This window comes from Hylaeus volcanicus, chromosome 5, assembly GCF_026283585.1.
Source record: "Hylaeus volcanicus isolate JK05 chromosome 5, UHH_iyHylVolc1.0_haploid, whole genome shotgun sequence".
Classification (NCBI taxonomy): domain Eukaryota; kingdom Metazoa; phylum Arthropoda; class Insecta; order Hymenoptera; family Colletidae; genus Hylaeus; species Hylaeus volcanicus.
Window position 1 is genome coordinate 27,870,736 of NC_071980.1, and position 19,400 is coordinate 27,890,135.

The following is a 19,400-nucleotide window of genomic DNA, read 5'->3' on the forward strand; positions in this document are numbered from 1 at the left end:
GCTATTGAGGAAACGTAAAAACTAATTTATCGAATCGTCGCGTACACCGGTCGTGTAATAGCGGTGCACGTCCAGAAGAAGACATCAATTCTAGACGCAGCACAAATTACACATTTCTTAGCAACGTTTCGTCTCAGAAATGACCACTCAGTCGTGTTTCATCGTCGATGAAACAAGGAAAATGGCAGCCGTCTCCGTTCGACGTCACGGCTACGACTTGTGTAATTATTCACCTTACCGAATTGTAGACAGAGGGAACGAAGCCTGGGAAAGGGAACGACTACCGTTTGAAATGTCCGATGAACCAAATGCACTCGCGAAACACGGAAGACACGGATGAATTCGAATAAAACCAACAAACGACGAAGAAAACGTTGCACGGAGTTAGCTTGAACAAAATAACTAATATGTATACATAAATAAACGAATTAAGAATAAGGTCATGGTTTCCCCAAAAATGAAGAAATTGCAAAGCTGTGACCCAACCAATCCCTACAACCGTCCAAGCTAAACTGAATTTACGACACCACACGGTCAGGGAGGAAGCTGTTGGAAGCGAATGTGCTGCCACCATTGCTCATTGTATTCCTCAGTTTTCCTAAGTTTGTTGCCTAATAACACTAACGATTGTTGAAACAGAATTTAAATTATATTTATAAAAATTTCTGTGTATTTCAAACTCATTAACTTTCCATCATCATTTTTGCTGAATTGAAAATCAAGAAAACCGCTAAACCGTTACGTCTTTCTTCAAAGGAAATGGCAACCGCTGATTGGCTACGCATCGACGTAGGCGACATCTATTGATAGTGAGTCATTTGAAGAAGAAAGCGGAAGTAACAGTAAACTTTCTGCGCACGCGTGTCGTGAATCACGTCAGTGCAGTACTACGTCGAAAATAAATGAGGGTTAATTAGGCCCCTACATAATTGATTTTGAAAATTATTCACAAATTGTTGAAAAATTAATCAATAAAGCTCAGAATATTGTTACATCAAATTGTTAATTTTATCAGTTGGTAAGACACGTTTATAATACAGTAACCTTACGCGATCTAACTCTGAGTTTTTAGGCTTGATAAACTGTGGCGCCTGTAACGTAAACTTTGTACACCCCTGTTCTCAACCGCGCACGCCTGGAAATTTGTTTTTGTAACTGTCGTGGGTAAACATTCCTTTGTTTCCAAGAATTTCATAGAGCCACCGAATACCAACTTTTTTTTTAGCTGAGCATTGGGAACAACAAAGTTAAACGATGTTTACTGTTAGTCGAACAGGCAAACACAATTTTAAATTAAATAATCTGAAGGAAGATTTGGAAATATTACATGAGCAATTTCAGCAAATTTTTAGACACTAAGATTTATTTCAAAATATTTTTCGATTACATTCATGTAACGACCTAACACGCCATTGCATTAGTGTGCGTCGGTGGCGTGTATGAATTTATACTTCGTTATAAAATATGTTCATATAAAAAGACAAATGCTGCTTTCGATTTCAGGGTAGGTATCGTCATTTTCGCTTGTGGTACCTAAAAAATGAATATTTAATTGTGAATGTAGTTTGTGCGTTCTCGTCGTTGAATGGAGTATATTTTTATTAGCTCATGCAGTTTTAAATATAGTTCTAGGAATGACACTCCACGCGTGTGTTAAATTTGTCCACTCTCTATGGGCAGATGTGAATATACCTGAAGGGACTTCAAAGGTCTCGTTCGTTTCTTTTACGATTTAACGAAGCCTCCTGGCCTCTCTTTCTGATTCTAAGAGTGTCAGAATGTCTCCCTCTCGTACAGGACCCTTCACGTTTCGAATCAACTGCCTGTTCTGTTCGTTCAAAAACTCCACCTTTACCTGCGTGCATTGTCCCTGGGAACCGGTTCTACCGAGGACCTTTACCACCCTTGCACGTACTATGGGTTTTTCCATTCCTTACGATTTCTCGATTTCCGTTGCACGATTACACAACTAATTACGATCCTTTCAACCAATTCGTTCAACTGCACTAGAGCGTTTACCAACTTTATTGGCACAATTTCTAATACGACTTCGAACCAAGTTTCAAATAATGTCCAAGATGGTACACGAGTTCGAACGTAAAATATACCATAAAATAATTTAACGTCGAAAATTTTGAAAAGCAGACAAACGAACGTGTTTTGTAAAATTCTAATTTTCGACTGGAAGAATCTAAAAAGCTGACGAAGCTTTTACTTTGGCAGCATTGGCAAAAGCGAGCTTAAAATAGCTTCTCCGACGTTAGATTGGCCGCTTAAATCCCACGTGCGTATGACGAATTCTTTGGCTGTAAATTTAAATCGCGTGTATCGAATGCAATAAGAATTTTCGAAGCAACGATGGCGTTTCAATCGAAAGCAATTCCATTGTTGATCGAATGAAACGATCGACGTACGCATTATATAGATGTTTATTCATTTGTGCTTTAGTATAAACGTGACATTCCTTTCTTAGAACACGGAACATTATGTACTTGAAAATTTGTTTCGCAAGGATCCGCAATACTCTTCATCCTGTGTATGTATTTTTTTCCTTTCCACTCGCTTCTCTTTTATACACTCTCCGATGTTCGCACACACATGCGTACAGCCTCGCATACGTATACTCGTTTGTTCATATAAAATTACAATACTTGAAAAAAGTGTCATGTACTGTACGCGATACATGGTCGGACAATATACATTGCACATCGACGCGTAGTGTGTATGTGTATATGTATGTGTGTCTGTATGTGCCCTAAAAGCGGAAATGGTTTAATCAATTCTTCTCTGCTGCGCATCTACATGCATTACATGATGTGACGCTATTTGAATTCTTCGGCAGCAATTTGTAGGTTCTGCTCGCAAGATAGTTGCGTGTAATTAAAGGTTTGCTTGTTCGTTAGTACAGTCCTACAGTCTCAGGCTCTGCAGAGCCTTGAACACAATGCGCGCGGATTCGTGTATGATCGAAGACACATTTAGTGCTGTCACCTTTGTCGGATAATTTCTGGCTACGAACACGATAGCGCAGCATTACGAAGACGAACTAAGGAACAATTACATAGCTGATACCGCAAAACTAATTGTGTACCAAAGAAAATTGCTAAACAGATTGTAAATGACCGTAACGCGCGTTTAGATCTCGGCTCTTGTATGCACGTTTTGTATCGGTATTTGATTTTTATACGCAATAGGCAAGGATAATATACCAGCTATGTTACAAGTGGAAGTAAATTATTATTTTCCATTCATATACAGAATACCAAATGTATTGAAGGGAGACAGAAATAATAATCTAAGTAGGAATGTCCTTTACAAGGACTACAATTAAAAGACAGTTGCTTCTATATACTAATCAACTAATAATAAAGAAGAAGTATTGTATTGTTACTTAACGAAGATAATATATTACTTCCACGCTCAATGTTGCACTTAAACCAATGGCTTGTGATGCTTACTCTTCTTTCTCAAAGAATTCAAATTAGATACCTTTTCGAACGAATGAAAGATAAACAACTTTTGATGTTGACATTATTTGTTCAATAAAAATTACAATCAAAATTATACATCAAGTAATGCATTGTAAACAATAAATAAAACCTTATCCGAAGACTATTCAATTGAAAATCTATTATTGTGATAAAATTCTGTCCACTTCTGGTATTTATACAACTCGACTTACACGATATGTCGAGAACGTACTGTGTATTGTAAATCTCACTTTCAGTACATACTAGACGCGGCCGAAATCTAAACAGGTATATGTATACATGTTTATATACTTCAACGTAACAATGAACACTTCCTCGTGTCAATAGAAAAGCATAACTGTTATACTTTCAACGTATCTATTCAATCTCAGTGTATCCTTCTATATCCCGTTTCCATAAATACCTATACTTACACATCTTTATGTACATTTTACAGAACTCTTTGAGTGTTTGTTTGCCGGTACAAAATCACAGACATTCCAAGTTACCATCATTGAAACGCATTCGGAATGAAATGAAAATAATCATAAGATTTCCAAGTTCATGGCTAAGTTTCAACAGTGATGACTTGATCACGATACAATGTTTACTATAAGTTGTTTAACAACAACAACAACAATAATAGTAATAATAAAAAAATTATATAGAAAAAAAACCGAAGTATTCGCACGTATAATACAGTGCCTCGTTGTTTCCTGCCTAGATATTTTGTCAATCTGCTCCCTTACATTAAGAACATTAAGTAAAAGTACAAACGATAATAATTATATAGCGAGTCTAAAAATATGAAAACTTTTTTGTCCCCCCGCTTCCCTACGATACGTTAGATATAATTTCATCATGAATTACGTTTTTTACAGCTTAATTTACCACTTATACGCGAAGTGTAAATTATTCACTGGTTAAAAAAAGTTTACTTCGGAAACACTACGTCGGCGTTCGTCTTTCGACGCTTCGAAAAGCGTACTACTTTGCGTAATAGTCGTAAAAATCTTTACAGTCTCCTATCATCCGATTTTTAAAATTGAGGGAGAAAATTAGAGGCGGGATAATTTTCTGTAAAATTGAGAACGACTCGATTAAATAAAGAAGCACGATTCTGAAGGATCCTGTGTTGAGAATTTCTAAGTATTTAGTATGTATGCGATAAGTACTATCGCTGCTTTGCGTACCTATCGCCTCGAATACAATAAGCGCGTATCGAAATTGATTTTGAATATATTTCCATCCCATCCCTACCGGTAAGATAAATGAAATATAACTAAAACCTCGAAAAGGACGATCGTATCGACAAAGATCGTTTACCCTAGACGAACAAATTAGACGTAGAATTTCTATATAATATTTGGAATATAAAAATATTTATATGGCTATCGTTTAACAAATATTATTTCTGCTCGAGGAGAATATTATTTTATAACGTTAAACTAAGGATAATAATATTGATCGACTCTAACGTTAAGATTATTCTGTACCTAGCCATGTTACGGCTTTCACAAATTGCTACGCAGCAATGAGATCTAAAGTGAAGGAAACGAATCTATGGAATTTTCATTGGTTTTTCATCTCATCAGTCGTTGAATAAATGAACCCATCGTCATACGAACAGTGTATAGGCCGTGAAAATAATTCCTGTATAAGTTTCCAAAACCAGAATAATCTTATTAAATTCGTTAACATACAGACTCACGTGCCTACTTTTTGTTTTCATTTTTTTTAATATGTATGCTCCCTTCACCCTGCGCCTCCTCGTAATTAAACGACTATGTCGTAATAAATGTAACAATGTTCAGCACTCTCACTTAAAAGCAAACGCACAGGCAGCTAGTGATTGGTCAGGTGTGAGCTTTTTACAATACATGCTTACCGTTTCCTCTTTGCCGCGCTTAAACGTTATAGTTATCGAATTACATATCTATTAATGGAATGACGATATGAGTAAGGATTGGTAAGAAATCATTTCGGAGTACAAATACATTCTAATGCCTCGTCGATATAAACAAAGTATCGTTGGACGCAGAAATTCATTACTTTAGGTTGATTCAATGATTCGATTAAAATTTCTTTCGTCCGACATGTGAAACGATTATTGGTCGTTTGTGTATTTTTTTGTATATCTTCGAGGCATCCGTCTTTCGTAGCCTAAATGAATGGCGATCGATTTAAACACGAGAATAAAGAATCCATTCTAATCATCGATCCATAAATTCTATTGTTTATCTATTGAAAAAGTCTATTTTGTTCGCGTGATATACACGCGCTCGTTGGAGGGACCATGAGTCTTGAATGGGCCTAAGGCTCCTGGCGAGTTTGTAGTAATTGGCTATAAATGTTTGCGTATCGATTCGATGCGTATTATCAACGGTGGTCTCGTCTCGATCTATCATCGATAATGTACAACTCGAATACTAACTTCTGCGTACTTCTAGTTCATTAGAAATGCCTAAAATGTTTCTATGCAGTACGAGTCTTTTCCTAGCCAGCCTCTTCGACATACTCGTCGTGTGAAGTAACACTCGTAACACTCTTCGTTCCATGTTCCGCATTCGAAACGCATCATCGAGAATGCAGGCTTCATTTTAATGCGATTTGCATCTTCGATGAACCGTTCTAAATACATGCCAGAAATAACCGATTTTATTCGCTTGTCCTACGATTAAAATGAGTTTTAATAATTGAACAGATTTCGTCGATTCACGGCTGGCAAATAGACGTGGAGAAAGCTTCGACGCGTTACAACACACCACTTTCGTATGCGCATGTCGTTCTATATTCGATGAGGAAAGAAATTCAGAATCGTAATCGTGAGTTTTCGAAGACCGTTTTCGCCGGAACACACATATGTACACTAAGTTCGCAACTATCGATCGCACGATCTTCGACGAGATCTAGGTACAACGAACAGCCGTAACACGATTACGCGTCGATTACTGGCTATCTTCTGATCACTGCACCGCTTTAACGAAGAGATCGTAACTTCAGTCTGAGTACAAAGTAGGCTATCACTCTCAAGATAAGCAAGAAACCTGTGAGCGCGACGGCGTCCATCCAGAAGACGGCGTCCTCCATCGACATCTGTTCGAGGAACTTTGTCGGGCTCTTGTAGTGGCAGTAGGCTTCGGAACACTTGAGCTTAGCACGATTGTAACCATACACAGAAATCATGGTGCCCTCGAAACTGTACCTGACGTAGCTCGCGTACGCAAGAAATTTCAAATACTTTGGAATGGCATTGAAATTGACGAAGAAACCGGAGAACAGAATGATTGGCACCGATGACACGGGACCAATGAACACTCCGCTCTAGAAGGAGAAACAAATTGTTTTTCGTCGAAAAACCAGCAACCAGAGATATAATTATATTATTACTTAACGAAAATAAAATATTTACCTCCACACTCAACGCTGCACCTATTACTAAACCGATGGATTGAGAAACTAATGCTGTCAATATACATATAGTTAAATACATCATGAACCTATTCGCTTCCAATGGCTGCGACGTCATGAAATATACAATGACGACATACGCTATAGAATACACTATCTGTAGGAAAAAAAGGATTATAAGGTTAATGAAAAATTGTTGAGCATGGTTTGACGTTAGTTTGACGCTTAAATTGAAATAGTAATTTATATAGTTACTTGAAAGGGCACATCAGCCAGAGTTCTCGCAATATAGTAAGCTTTTACAGAATACCAATAATTTAAATGTTCTCTCACGAATACGGCCATTTCCATTGGAACTACAGATTGAGAAAGATTATTTATAGACGTGATAACAGAAGCGTAGGAACTATCGTCATTCGTCGTGACTTACACGTAAGAATGGTAGGCATCATAGCAGTGAACATGAGAAACATCACCGTGAAGAAGACGCAGCCGGCATTGCTCATTACTTGCGAGGCCTCGTTACCGATGTCGTAATAAATCGCACCGATGAGAAACCCAACGATTATGTGCGATATCAGCCTTACTCTCGTTAATGTCTGCAACACAGAACATGCAAATTTCGAATAACGAATAAAAGATAAATAGCTTCCGATTTGTTATTTATTTGAGAAATAACATAATTTATTTGACAAATGTCTGTGCAACTGCAAACCCACTAACCATGTCTCTTATTTGCGATAAGAAAATTCTCTTAAGGAGGATCCAAAATTGGGTAAAATTATTCGTTGGAAAGCCGACTTTCATCTCTATGCTCTCGGCGCTGTCGAGCAAAGAAGTTGTGCATGAAATCGGCATATTGATCGCCGTTCCGCCATTTGGTTGTTTAACAACACCGTTTGGTATCAAGGCAGTCTCAGATTTCGTCTCTTGCGGCGGCGATTCCTTTGCTATGTCGTTCGAAACTGTTTGAACCGCATTAATCGTGGTATGATGGTATTGGTAATTGGCGCACTTGCCGTTGTTAACAGCCATCACCAACTTGTGCACGCATTCTCCATGCTCGCCGCATGCCACTTCCATCACTGTAACAAGAAATTCCTTTATTTTTTTTAATTTTTTTTTTATTTAAAATAAAATCATTTGTCGAGAACATTAAGTTGCTCACATAAATGTTACTTGAGAAGAGACGACCGAGACCTTTGGAAATCATTAAAATTACAGTCATAATCTCTACGTACCATAATCTGCTGGATTGTGATAGCCGGGGCACTCTAAACCCATCGACGACAAAAAGGGAACTAGACCTCCTACGTTTCCTTCGTACATGCACTGCCCTTCAGCCAGAAGATACAAATGGTCAAACATCTCGAACAACCTGGCACTTGGCTGATGTATAGTACATGTAATCGTTCTCCCTAAAACGAAAGTACGGATGTTTAAAGAATGCCAACCAGCATTGTTAAAAGGCGATAATTGAAGACGTTTACCTCCTCTGCTTAACGATTTGAGCAAACTTAAACATTGGTAACAAGTCGAACTGTCCAAACCAGAAGTTGGTTCGTCGAAGAACATCACCGGAGGATTGTTCACGAGCTCCAATGCGATTGATAACCTCTTTCTCTGTCCTCCACTGAGGCAATGAGACTGTGTGTTGCTCGCATCGCTCAGGCCAAGCGTTTCAATGATTTCTTCAATCTAAGTAAAACATGAATTTCGAATAACATGGATAATATATACGTATATATTATAGTTAAACTGAAATTTTATCCACGGACCACTATTTTCTTCTCCTTCGCGCTGATGTCCTTCCCCAGCTTCAAATTCGCTGAAACCGTCATGGCTTCGTAAACCGTCAAGTGGGGCAATAGACGATCGTCCTGCATTATGTAACAGGACATCTTCCGAAATCTTCTCAGATTCCTGTCCTTTCCGTTTATCAGTACGGAACCGCTCAGATTAGACGTCCTGGAAACAGGGAGAGAAATGTTCGATGTAATCAGTTTCTGTTTCATCGGTCCGCGTAAATTTCGAGGATGAAACTTACTTGTAACCTGCCAGAACATTCATGAGAGTACTCTTTCCAGCGCCGGAAGGTCCCATGATAGCAGTCAGTTCCCCCGATCGAAATTTCCCGTTCACACCTTTCAAAATTGTCTTATAGCCTGAAACGTACGATACATGAAGAAATCGTGCCTGGTACGGGTTACAAATATTTTATCCTAGAGTTGAGGTCGCACTCTGTTTTCCTTCGATTCGCTATCCCTCCATCGATTTACATTTTCGCGATTTACGTAATATTTCGCATTGCCAAAATAGAATCGGTGGTTCTTGGCAAGTTCACCGAGAGTTCGCGTGTATAAGGCAATAAAATTTCATTAAACTATTAGTTTCTCTCGCTCTGCGGCGAGTGCAACTGCACTCCTGAAGTGCATCTGAATCGCAACGTGAATTAGACCGTACCTATTGATTCTTTTAACTAGGTCATTCACACGCGTTATTATAAAAAAAAAATTGTTCGGGTTTTCATGCGAACGTGGTGGTTGCGAATAGACCAACCTCTCTTTCTGCCTTCGGATACGCTGTAAGAGAGATCCTTGAATTCAATGTCAACCGGTGGCCTCTTCGGAAGATGCGTCAATGTTACTGCTGGCCTTTTACCATCCTGTCCAGGACTATGGTTCGGTACTTTTCTCGCGAACATGCTGTTACTACACATTGCAACCACGGCACCATTCGACGCGCTACCGTTGCAGTTGCAGTGGAGATTGTTTTGCGAGCCACTGTAATAGAAGAAAGGAACGTTTTATGACACGCGATAAGAATCTTATCCCGCTACAAAATTACTATATTAAAAGGAGTTGAAAGATTTAACAAAGATGTATCTATGCCCGAGTAAATTCTTTTTATATATTAACATAGTTAAATTGTAAATCAAATTGAATTGTAAAATTGATAAGTTTTGAAGACGAGTCCGAAAACAGAGACGAAGGTAAAAAAAAATTCCAGCTAGTTTCAGGCAGCAAAATTCATCATCCACGTCGTTAAATAATTGTTGGTTTTCGTTTCCACGAAGTCGGCGTTTAAGTGAAACTAATAAAGAACAGCTCACTCAGCTCCACTTTACCGGGTCATAGATTCTTGGTTTCTTTTCCTTGTACGAAGTTCTAAATACCTAATTGCCACATGTGTTTAACAGTTCCTTTTCCCGACGGGGCGGCATAGAAAGACCTCTTTTCTCGCGTAAAAGTATGGCGAAACAATATTTCATATCGCAGCGTATGTGGATTATTTTTAGACGGATTCGTTTGCGTGTGGACGAAGCGGAAGGTCTAGTCAATGTTGGAGCAATAAACAGTAAAACAAGAAAAGAAAGAAATAAAAAGTAAAAAAAGTAAAATAAAAGTTTTTCAATTTACACTTTTATCAGTATTCCGGGGTAGAAAATAAATCTTTTAAAAGTGTAACGTAGTAAATAAGAATTTTGGACATTTCCCGAAGCCTTACGAGTTATACATATTTCGCTTGTCGCGTGTGTAATTTAATCTTTCATTTGATCCCAGTTTTAAGGTTTCAGTAAAATTGAGAAATAATCGATATCGCGGCAACGTCTATAGCAGTGTTTCTCAACTAATTATAAATATGAAGTTGGGAATACCACAATTAAAACTTTAATTTCCATTCACAGCAGCTGAAATAAATTGATTGATACATTTTTGATACGTCCACGGAATGTGACCATCGCTCCCAAAATCAGATAATCGCCGACTTCGAGGTATCAATCGGCCACCAAGGGGCGATATCGTTCACGTTGAGAGACATGGTCAATAGCCAGCACGTTGACAATCGGCTAAATTTATATCAAGTTTTTATCGCGTGAAATTAGGTAACCACTAATCCAACAAATCAGATAATTAAATCGCGTTAGAGTGTTTTGTTGAACCGAAACGATTAAACAGATTCGCGAATTGATGATTATAAATACGATCAAGGAAGACCGGATCTTGTTGGATTCATTTTTTCAAGTTGTTTTGCATCCTTTAGATACGTAAACATGTTTCTATGAAAACCCAAGCGAAGAGGATCAAACACAAGAAATATGTAAAAAGAAGAAGTTCATCTTGTAACATTTCTACGATTTTGTTTCTAAGAATAGCAAACCATATTCAAGGAAAGGAACTGTGAAGTATTCTTCCACTTGAGCCTATGTCTCGACGCGATCAATGGACGGACCTTGAGTTCCGTTTTAGACATATTTGGGATGTACGTAGCACTTCGCGTGTTCGATGTCGACTCGATGACCGCGCACTATCCTCATTCATCGTTTGCACCATGAAATATCCGATATAGAATTCTAGTTTAGTTCGAAACACGTGAGTAACGAAAGCGAGGGTCACGAATGTTGACGAGTCCAAAGTTTCTGGCAATTCAATGTTTTCACTCCGGCTTATTAACCGAATCTGTTCTTAGTCACGGAACGCGGTAATCGATGTAATCATAAATCAAAGTTCAGACGAAGAAAGGACTTCATAAATTTCTTTTTGAGTAGGTCGTTCCACGACAAATCAAACATTTCAAACAACATTTTGGATTTTGTTCGGTAATCGGATATAGTTGCCTCTGTACATTTACAGATATTCATTTTCATGGAAACGATATAATTACATATATATATATTATTAATTCTTTGGAAATAATCAAACGCTTGCTCTTATCAAACATACGTATATACGCCAACTGAGCAAACATAAAATTTTTCATAGCAGCTCCACCGGAATGGAACACCTGGTATTTTAATCCAATTGACAATAATTGCAATTTGTTATCGCGAAAAACTTATTGGCGCTGTCGTTTAAATTTGTCTTAGTAACCCACGTGATAAAAGACGCAACGAAACATTAACAGATGGTGCAAAAACACCAGGTGTTCCATTCAGGTTCCTCGATAATCGTGGATTTCATTTGTTATCGCGTAAAATAGCTATGTACGTATTGAACGTCAGTGTCGTTAAAAAACAATTGATTACTCGTTGTATGCGCAATGACAACGGAGTAAGAGTTTGATTGTTGCACCTAAGAAGATGATGATACACGGAATCTTGATGTTTCCATAGAAATAAATATTTATGATAAAAGTGTATGTTATAAATTTTTCGATTTGAAATGTGCGAATAGATTAAAAATGTTCTATTGGGGAATAATCAGCTGACAGTTATTATTGCAAGCTATGTGAAAAGACATCTTTGAAAAGCGAATTGAAGCGAACCAATGAAAAGAGCAAACTTCGAGACTACGGTACATTCAGACCATTTTGTACGAAGCTTTGTATATCATACATCACATTGTACGAACATACGAAACTATCCTATCGTGCCTCATTCAACTTAAAAAATGCCGCCTCGATTTGGACGACGTTTCAGGGTCAGGGTAGAGATGCAATTACTTAAAAGGCATACGCGCGTTCTTCTTCTAAGACGCCAGCTTCGAAACTTTTATTCTCCAAGAAAAAATGATATCTTTACCACCAAAATTAAGTAAAATGTTTGGAAATCGCTCGTATTAATAACGTCTTCTACTTTGAAAAATACTGTCTCGATCTTCCAGATAAATTCCGATCGATAAAGATAAACGTAGTCTAGGCTCATCCTCTTGTGTAGACTTCGTGCTCGGTTTCGTTTGTAAATTCAAATCGCTCGAAATTCAAATATCTTTGCAACTTGTGCATGGCAGTATTCTTTCGAGATTTGACTCGCTATGTAGAAGACACGTCTCAGTTTTGCGAATAAAACGACTAGAAACAGACCTGAGGACCGCATTGTTGAGGTTTTCCAAATGTAGCGTGGGTGGAGGTGATTTAATTGTCACCTGGTGACTACCGCCCGGTATGAACTGTACTTGTTCATCGCCGCTGTACCTGGAACTCCCTACGCTCAGAGTGAGATTCTTCAGATCTGCCATCATCTGCTGATGCTGAAAGAACAAAATACCCTATTAACACATGATAATGTTCGCCGTATAAAGGAGCATGTTTTAGACTTTCCAGAGCAGTAATCTTTAGTCCGACTAGTGAAAGTCTCGGTCTCGATGCTACAAATCGGTAGACAGTGTCCCGGCGGTGCTGTAGGACGAGTCCGGAGAAGGTCGAGTTCAATGATCTATGATTTAAGGTCATTCAAAGTCAATCAAGATCAAACAGTAATAGTTTGGTCGCTATAGATACTTGAGAATATATTCGTTCTTATACTCAACGTACATTACTTTATCGATTAGTTCCATAAAGGAATGGATAATTCCACATACAAGAAAGAAGTCGACCTTCGCGTCTCCTCTACGCCGCCAGCTACAAAGAAACTACACTCACTGTGTAACTATTTCTCTTTGTTGTTTGCTTTCTTAACTGGAATTCGGGTTAGAAGTCAACACGCCAAAGTAGCACCTCTTTATTTTGAAACCGTTCCGAATGGTTCAAATAGAAACATTTCACAGCCCATTGAACTTCTACTCGCTCGAGTCTTTCTTTGTTCCGGAACAAAGAAAATTCGTTTGCGTGCAGCTCACCGGTTAATTATGACACCACACGGAAACGTGAGTCAGGTTCTCCACATCGATAACCAGCAAGGCCTTTCGTCGCGAGGAAAAATGAAAATTCGATTTAGTTTACTCGAAATTTTGAACCGTCCACGAATACCAAGCTTGTAAACGAACGAACGATGCGTCAAGCAGTTTGTCAGCGAAGCGTAGCAAAAGCACGACAGAAATTTCATCGCGACGCTTTGAACGAGGACTCTTAGGGATAACATCGATGAATCATGCGCATTTAAAGCAACTTCTCTGGATCTGTCAAAACGAGTCCGTCGACAAAGAGCTTTCTCCTTTTTGCCTCCGCAGAAGCGTTTTCTATCCTTTTAGGTTTTATTTGCCATGCGTTAACGGGAGGATAAGTCCTAACGTTATCTGTCAAATTGCCGAGAGGCGAACAAATCTACGTTCGAGTCTCGAACAAAGTTTTCAACTTGCTTAATGCACTCGGTACAAACGCACATTCTGGAAAATTATTACTACTATCTCGTTATAGACAAACCTTCGATTCTTCTTTTTATATAAGAATAACATAATCATCTGAATTTACTTGTAAATCGATATTAAGATGGAATGTACTGGTACGCAATGTAAATGGTCAGATCGGTCTTTGTAAACGTTCATCGCGAAATATTCGAATCGCGACACGAACGTTAGACCTTTCGTGAGACGTACTATGCAAATTCTTCATGGATTTTCCGTCTAACGGCCCTTAATCTTCTTTGATGATAACGAAAATAGTTACAGTGGAAATTGGCCTAACGCCAGGAAAGAATGCTCTGTGTCGAACTGTGTTCTAGTTTGAAGAAATAAAGTTGTGAAATTCTTGCGCGGAATGTTTTAAGTCATAAACTGTAAGACAATACAAAAAAAAAAAAAAATAAAAAAAAAATGTTCCAAAATAACAAAGTGTAATACCCTTTTAAGACACGGTGCGGGCGTGGCCTTCGAAGTTTCCTTCACTTGTAATTTTCTATTGTCTACACGAAAAATACTTGTATCTTTTCTATAATGACAGATGATAACAGGGATTAATGTAACTTAACCGATGCCATACTTTTCGATCACAAATATTATCATCGCCACTTACTTACGAGTACAAAGTATAGAAAGATATGATAACACACATTGCTAGACAGATATTATAATCCTCTTACGATATTACCGTATAATTTTGTACAGATCATTAATTCGATAATTTCGTATGGCTGATTATGCAAAGTGTTCCGCGAATCAGAACGATTCTAGAAATGGGCAAGAATTTCTTATCTCGATAACATTTTACTTTTACCAAGCAACTTCGATAAACGCAAACGAAAACTTTAAATATTTAGGGTGACAGAATGGAAACCTAAGGACATCGGACAGTGCGATAAAACGATCATAGCGTTGGAACAAGTACACGTGCCAGAAATTGCACCGACCCTCGACACACGTGACACGATTTGTAGAAATGCGCGTCTTCCGAAAGCACGTTCTCGTAGAATAGATAACTGCGCGTTGTTCAGATTTTCCATTCACGCAGAGATGAGCTAACTTTTTCTTCTTTAATTTTTTCTAGCTTTTTATTCACCCAGATGATCAATAAGGATCTTACTTCATATTTCCAATGATGGCGTTATAGAAATCCGACTAAACACGTTAACTATTATATCGTAACCCCGATGAATCTAATTTTCATTGATTTCATAAAAGGATATGGAACAAAATTATAAATAAAGAAAATATCGCTACTCTGCGCTAATTAATAATTTTTCCCAACTTTGTCGTGACGAGAGGACCGACGCAAGATTGAATCGACGAATATTCGATATCTGCGTTAATCTCGGCAGTTTTATCGGAGTATTTCCCACTGAACGAACATGTTAACAATCTCATGCGGCTGTAATGAGTTTCATGCTACTATAGTCAACAACGATTTATCGGATCGCGATTGCTACCAACATTTATACGTACGGTCAAGGATCGCGTAAGATATTTTTGTCGCAGGGCCAATAAACTCGTGAACGCATTATGGCACGCAATATTCTCACGCATAAATCGGTCTGGATCGCATAGGGTCATTGACCAATGCCATTTTTCGGTATCCATGATTTCTCTAACTCTTTGGTTTTCAAATTTCCTCAAAGGCAAAGTAATGCAAGAAAAACATACACCAATGTTGGATCTTCGATTCCGAAAAAATTTGTCGTCTAACCAAATTGATATTATTAAACGTGTAAAATTTGTACGTATATTATTGGGTCTTATCGAACGTAATAAGATAGGAGAATTATATATTCCGAAACCTCCGAAATAGGAGACTGTTCCAACGATTAATCGCGTCTTAGGCTAGGTGAACTGGGTCAACGAAATTATTTCACAACCATTATACTCGATAAGACCAAATAATGTATATACAAATCTCACGCGTTATCTTATTGATTTTTTAAGAGGAAAAATATAAAAAAATTCCTTTATTCGATATCGTTGCAGTCATTACAATCGGAGAGCATAGTATAATTTTTTCATTAGATTGCATTTATCGAACTTCGTATACAGAGCTCGAGGCACACGAAGAATATTTCGATTACCCGAAGAAATTTCATGTTCAAGGAGGTTATAAGAGCACGTGTGGTGCGCAGAGTCGCCACAATAAAGCGTGCTTGTTAGGGCATCGATCCAGCTCTTCGTCTGTTTAGTTTCGCGGCATCAGCGATTCTTTATTTTACTATAATTCGCGTACAATTTGACGTCCACGTGCACCGAGGACACGTCCCAGTCTTTAAAATAGAACAAAGTTTGCACCGAGTCACGTCGCGCACAACTTTTTTGCGCTGCGAGCGAATCGTGTGTCGTGCCAAGACTCGAACCTAACCACTATTATTTTTCTTCTGTAACTTGACAATTTGCGACGACGCTATGGTGCATAGTGCAATCAATGATTCACGCGATATGTGCGGGAAATTGGCGTTCTTTTCCTTCGAGTCATCGTAAATAAAATTACGGCTAGCGTCGTTGTACGCTTCACCGAACGTGCATTTCAATTGTAGAGACAGACGTGTGGACGGAACACCGAGAAAGGACCGTGAAAAATAAGTGGGTCGTCGTGCAATATGCAAACAAAACGATCCGATGCAACGCATGCTTTTCAGTGCCACAAAGTTAGTATAAATCGTTCCAAGCGAAGGTGTCGATCGTACGGGTTCCTGCCTATTTTACAACCATTCTGCGTTCGAATACAAGGTTAAGACGCGCGAACAACGGAAAGCGGGACAAGTCCTACTCCCATTGGACAAAGAAAGGCGCTTAACCTCTTCGTACCCGTGCCTACAGCCGCTGAATATTACTTCTTTCTTTTAATTTGAAATTTACTTAAATATTTCATTCATAATTTAATCGTGACTTAATCGTGATTTAATCGTGTTTTATCATTGGCTGGAAAAATCGCACTGAACATGGTTGCCCAATACTCTCCCCTGATGTACATGTATTTTTTTTTTTTTTCTTCACTTGTTCACTATTCTTTACGTAAAGACGTTTAGATTTGACAAAGGCCGAGCCAGTACAGTCGAGTTAAATATACAAAGTAAATACTGGCATATCGTTTTTACTTGCTTTCAACATTAAGAAACATTAAAGCGACATTAAGATCCCTCGTAAAAGTGGAGTACATGACGAGCGATACCGCGAGCACCAAGAAGGTTAAGTCTCGTGTCAAGACAGAAGCGCAGGGCTGTCAAGTACGAATCTAGCAGAAACATCGCGCGTAATAAGGAAAAGGGGATCGACTCACCATCGGTCGAACGTTGATTTCGATATTCTAGCAACGTCCGAATTCATGCCCTGATAGTGATGACGTGCATCCTCTGTTTTTCCGCCCTTTATTCGGTCGCACCACCGTGCACTGCACTTCTCGTTTCCAAGAGAATCGTGATCACACGGTAATCACAATATCTAATAAGGTAGAAGTTCGACAGGCCTCGCTTTGTGTATATATATATATATTATACACACATCTGTACATATATACACGAACGCCTATATCGTTACGATGCGCTCTTAATCCTCGCCTTCGTTTTCCCGACGATCGATGAGGTGTTTTCCGAATCGCGAGGCTGCATTCGTCCCCGAGGGAAGTGTCGTCCGCCCGATAACGCGATTTCTCTCTTGTCTCTGGCTCGAATCGCGCATTACACGCACACACACGCGGGACGGTCGAAAAACCCCGAGCCGCAACCAACCAATCCACACTACGAACTGCGAGCTGCGTTTAATAGTCAGAGAAAAACGATCAGCTCAACGCAACACACCGTACCGGAATCAGCTGTCGCGCTTTGCTATGCACCACCGTTCGCCTTCGCTAACGAAATGAACCGAGCTGTCCGGAGACTCGAAACCCAGGGATGTCTACGTTTATCGTGGAACCCACTCCTTGCTCGCGGCTTCTAGGCTACGTGTCGTACGGGGAGGAAGCGCCTACCCTTTCATTACGAATGACTCAGGCTGTTTCTTTTCAGCCTGATCCCGAGAAGTGCTCGGAGAGGTGACCCGTACGGAAGTCTGTTAAATTCGTTCAGGCTCTAATCTCGACTACGCGCAACGCCTGCGCGCTCCAGTTCGACAGCGGTACGTTTAAAGATACGCCACAAAATCTACTACCGCGTTATCCTTTCGGGCAACAAAGGCTGAATTATCGTGTCAATTATTCTGGAGTTTGGAACGAATAAGAAATTTAAAAAATGCATCAGAATAGCGCATCGATTGATTGAAATTGTATTGAAATTCTGATACTTTTTCTATGGGAGAGCGTGAGAGGTACCGTATTAAAGAAGATTGACTTTGTTCAAGTTTGTTCCTTCTTCCGAAGGAACACCCCCGTGATTAAAGTTTTTCCAAGAACAAAAACAGATTATTACTAAACGTCAGTATAAAAAATGTTCTTTGCTCGAAAGACTTAATGAAAATAAGCATTAATATGAATGAATTGTCAATATGATAAATGTTTACCGACACGACATCGACACCGATGTCACGAAAAAAGAATCAACACGTTAGCCGTCGCTAATTTACCAAGATGCATTCACAAAATTGTTTATCCGGTTCTTTTTCTCGAATTATGTCCACGGTCTTACGTAAACGACCGTCGAGATACCAGGGAAAGGGAAACCGATGACTAGGAGGTTTTTTGGATATTATTTCTCGCAGTCGAAGCAATTCGGTGTAATTATACCACGGATAGATCAAACTACGGATCGTTTCTGTGCAATTTCCGTGCGGAACGCGCAGCACAATTCAAAGGTCGCGAATCAGAGATGGTCAAAACATTAATCGAGCGTTAAACAATGAATAATCAACTAATTTACTGCTAATGGTACAAGCAATAGTTCTTTATTGTTAACATTTGCGACCTCGCGTGATTATTGGTTGCATAATGACGAATTTACCTCGAAAGGAGTAACTTAAGACAGAAGGATGTAAAATAGAACGAAGAAATAATAGACGACAAATCAGCATTTAAATTCAATCTATATTTCACATACAACGAATAAAAGTTGTTTCATTAGTAACTCGAAACTTTTATCTAAATAAGAATTCTCCTCATTCTTGTCGATGATTATCTTTGCGGCGATAATAGCTGCGAACTGACAATATCTAGCTCTGACGATATAATCTGATTTTAGGTTTAAGTTTGTAAATTATTATATCGATTTACGAATTATCATCTGTATCGTTAATTAAACGTTATAATTTGAATTACAGAGAGAAATATTTAACGTTCGTCAAATCCAAATGTAAACTATCGAATCGAATAGGTTTCGATTTCACCTTCTTATTCGTTAATCCGATACAAATTTTGATCTGATTGGGGGTGTTTAGTCGCGCCAGTTCGTTCCTGTGTATTCTCGCGCATGCTCGACAATGTGCCTTATGGTTGTAGAGTCGAGAATCCCGCGATCGT

At 38.8% G+C, this 19,400-nt stretch overlaps 2 protein-coding genes across 2 annotated transcripts; both read right to left on the reverse strand.

Moving 5' to 3' along the window:
- Positions 1-1,345: 1,345 nt before the first annotated feature.
- On the reverse strand, positions 1,346-2,077 carry LOC128876120 (40S ribosomal protein S28-like). Its single transcript, XM_054122224.1, has 2 exons — positions 1,693-2,077; positions 1,346-1,533 (listed from the first exon to the last, which is right to left on the reverse strand). The coding sequence occupies exon 1, from the start codon at positions 1,928-1,930 to the stop codon at positions 1,733-1,735; it is 198 nt and encodes a 65-aa protein (XP_053978199.1). The 5' UTR covers positions 1,931-2,077; the 3' UTR covers positions 1,346-1,533; positions 1,693-1,732.
- A 235-nt stretch (positions 2,078-2,312) lies between these two features.
- Positions 2,313-17,972, reverse strand: LOC128876117 (ATP-binding cassette sub-family G member 4). Its single transcript, XM_054122220.1, has 12 exons — positions 17,235-17,972; positions 12,684-12,850; positions 9,441-9,664; positions 8,929-9,046; positions 8,660-8,849; positions 8,372-8,579; positions 8,123-8,299; positions 7,605-7,966; positions 7,312-7,480; positions 7,137-7,237; positions 6,883-7,038; positions 2,313-6,794 (listed from the first exon to the last, which is right to left on the reverse strand). Exons 1-12 carry the CDS (start codon positions 17,235-17,237, stop codon positions 6,450-6,452), a joined length of 2,220 nt encoding a protein of 739 aa, XP_053978195.1. The 5' UTR covers positions 17,238-17,972; the 3' UTR covers positions 2,313-6,449.
- Between the last annotated feature and the right edge of the window lie 1,428 nt (positions 17,973-19,400).

Coding starts and splice junctions, on each gene's coding strand:
- LOC128876120 (XM_054122224.1), bottom strand. CDS start 1,930: ATGGAAAAACCCATAGTACGTGCAAGGGTGGTAAAGGTCCTCGGTAGA.
- LOC128876117 (XM_054122220.1), bottom strand. Junction 9,665..12,683: donor CTCAACAATGCGGTCCTCAG/GTCTGTTTCTAG, acceptor CTTCTATTACAG/TGGCTCGCAAAACAATCTCC. Junction 7,967..8,122: donor TCACAATCCAGCAGATTATG/GTACGTAGAGAT, acceptor TTCTTGTTACAG/TGATGGAAGTGGCATGCGGC.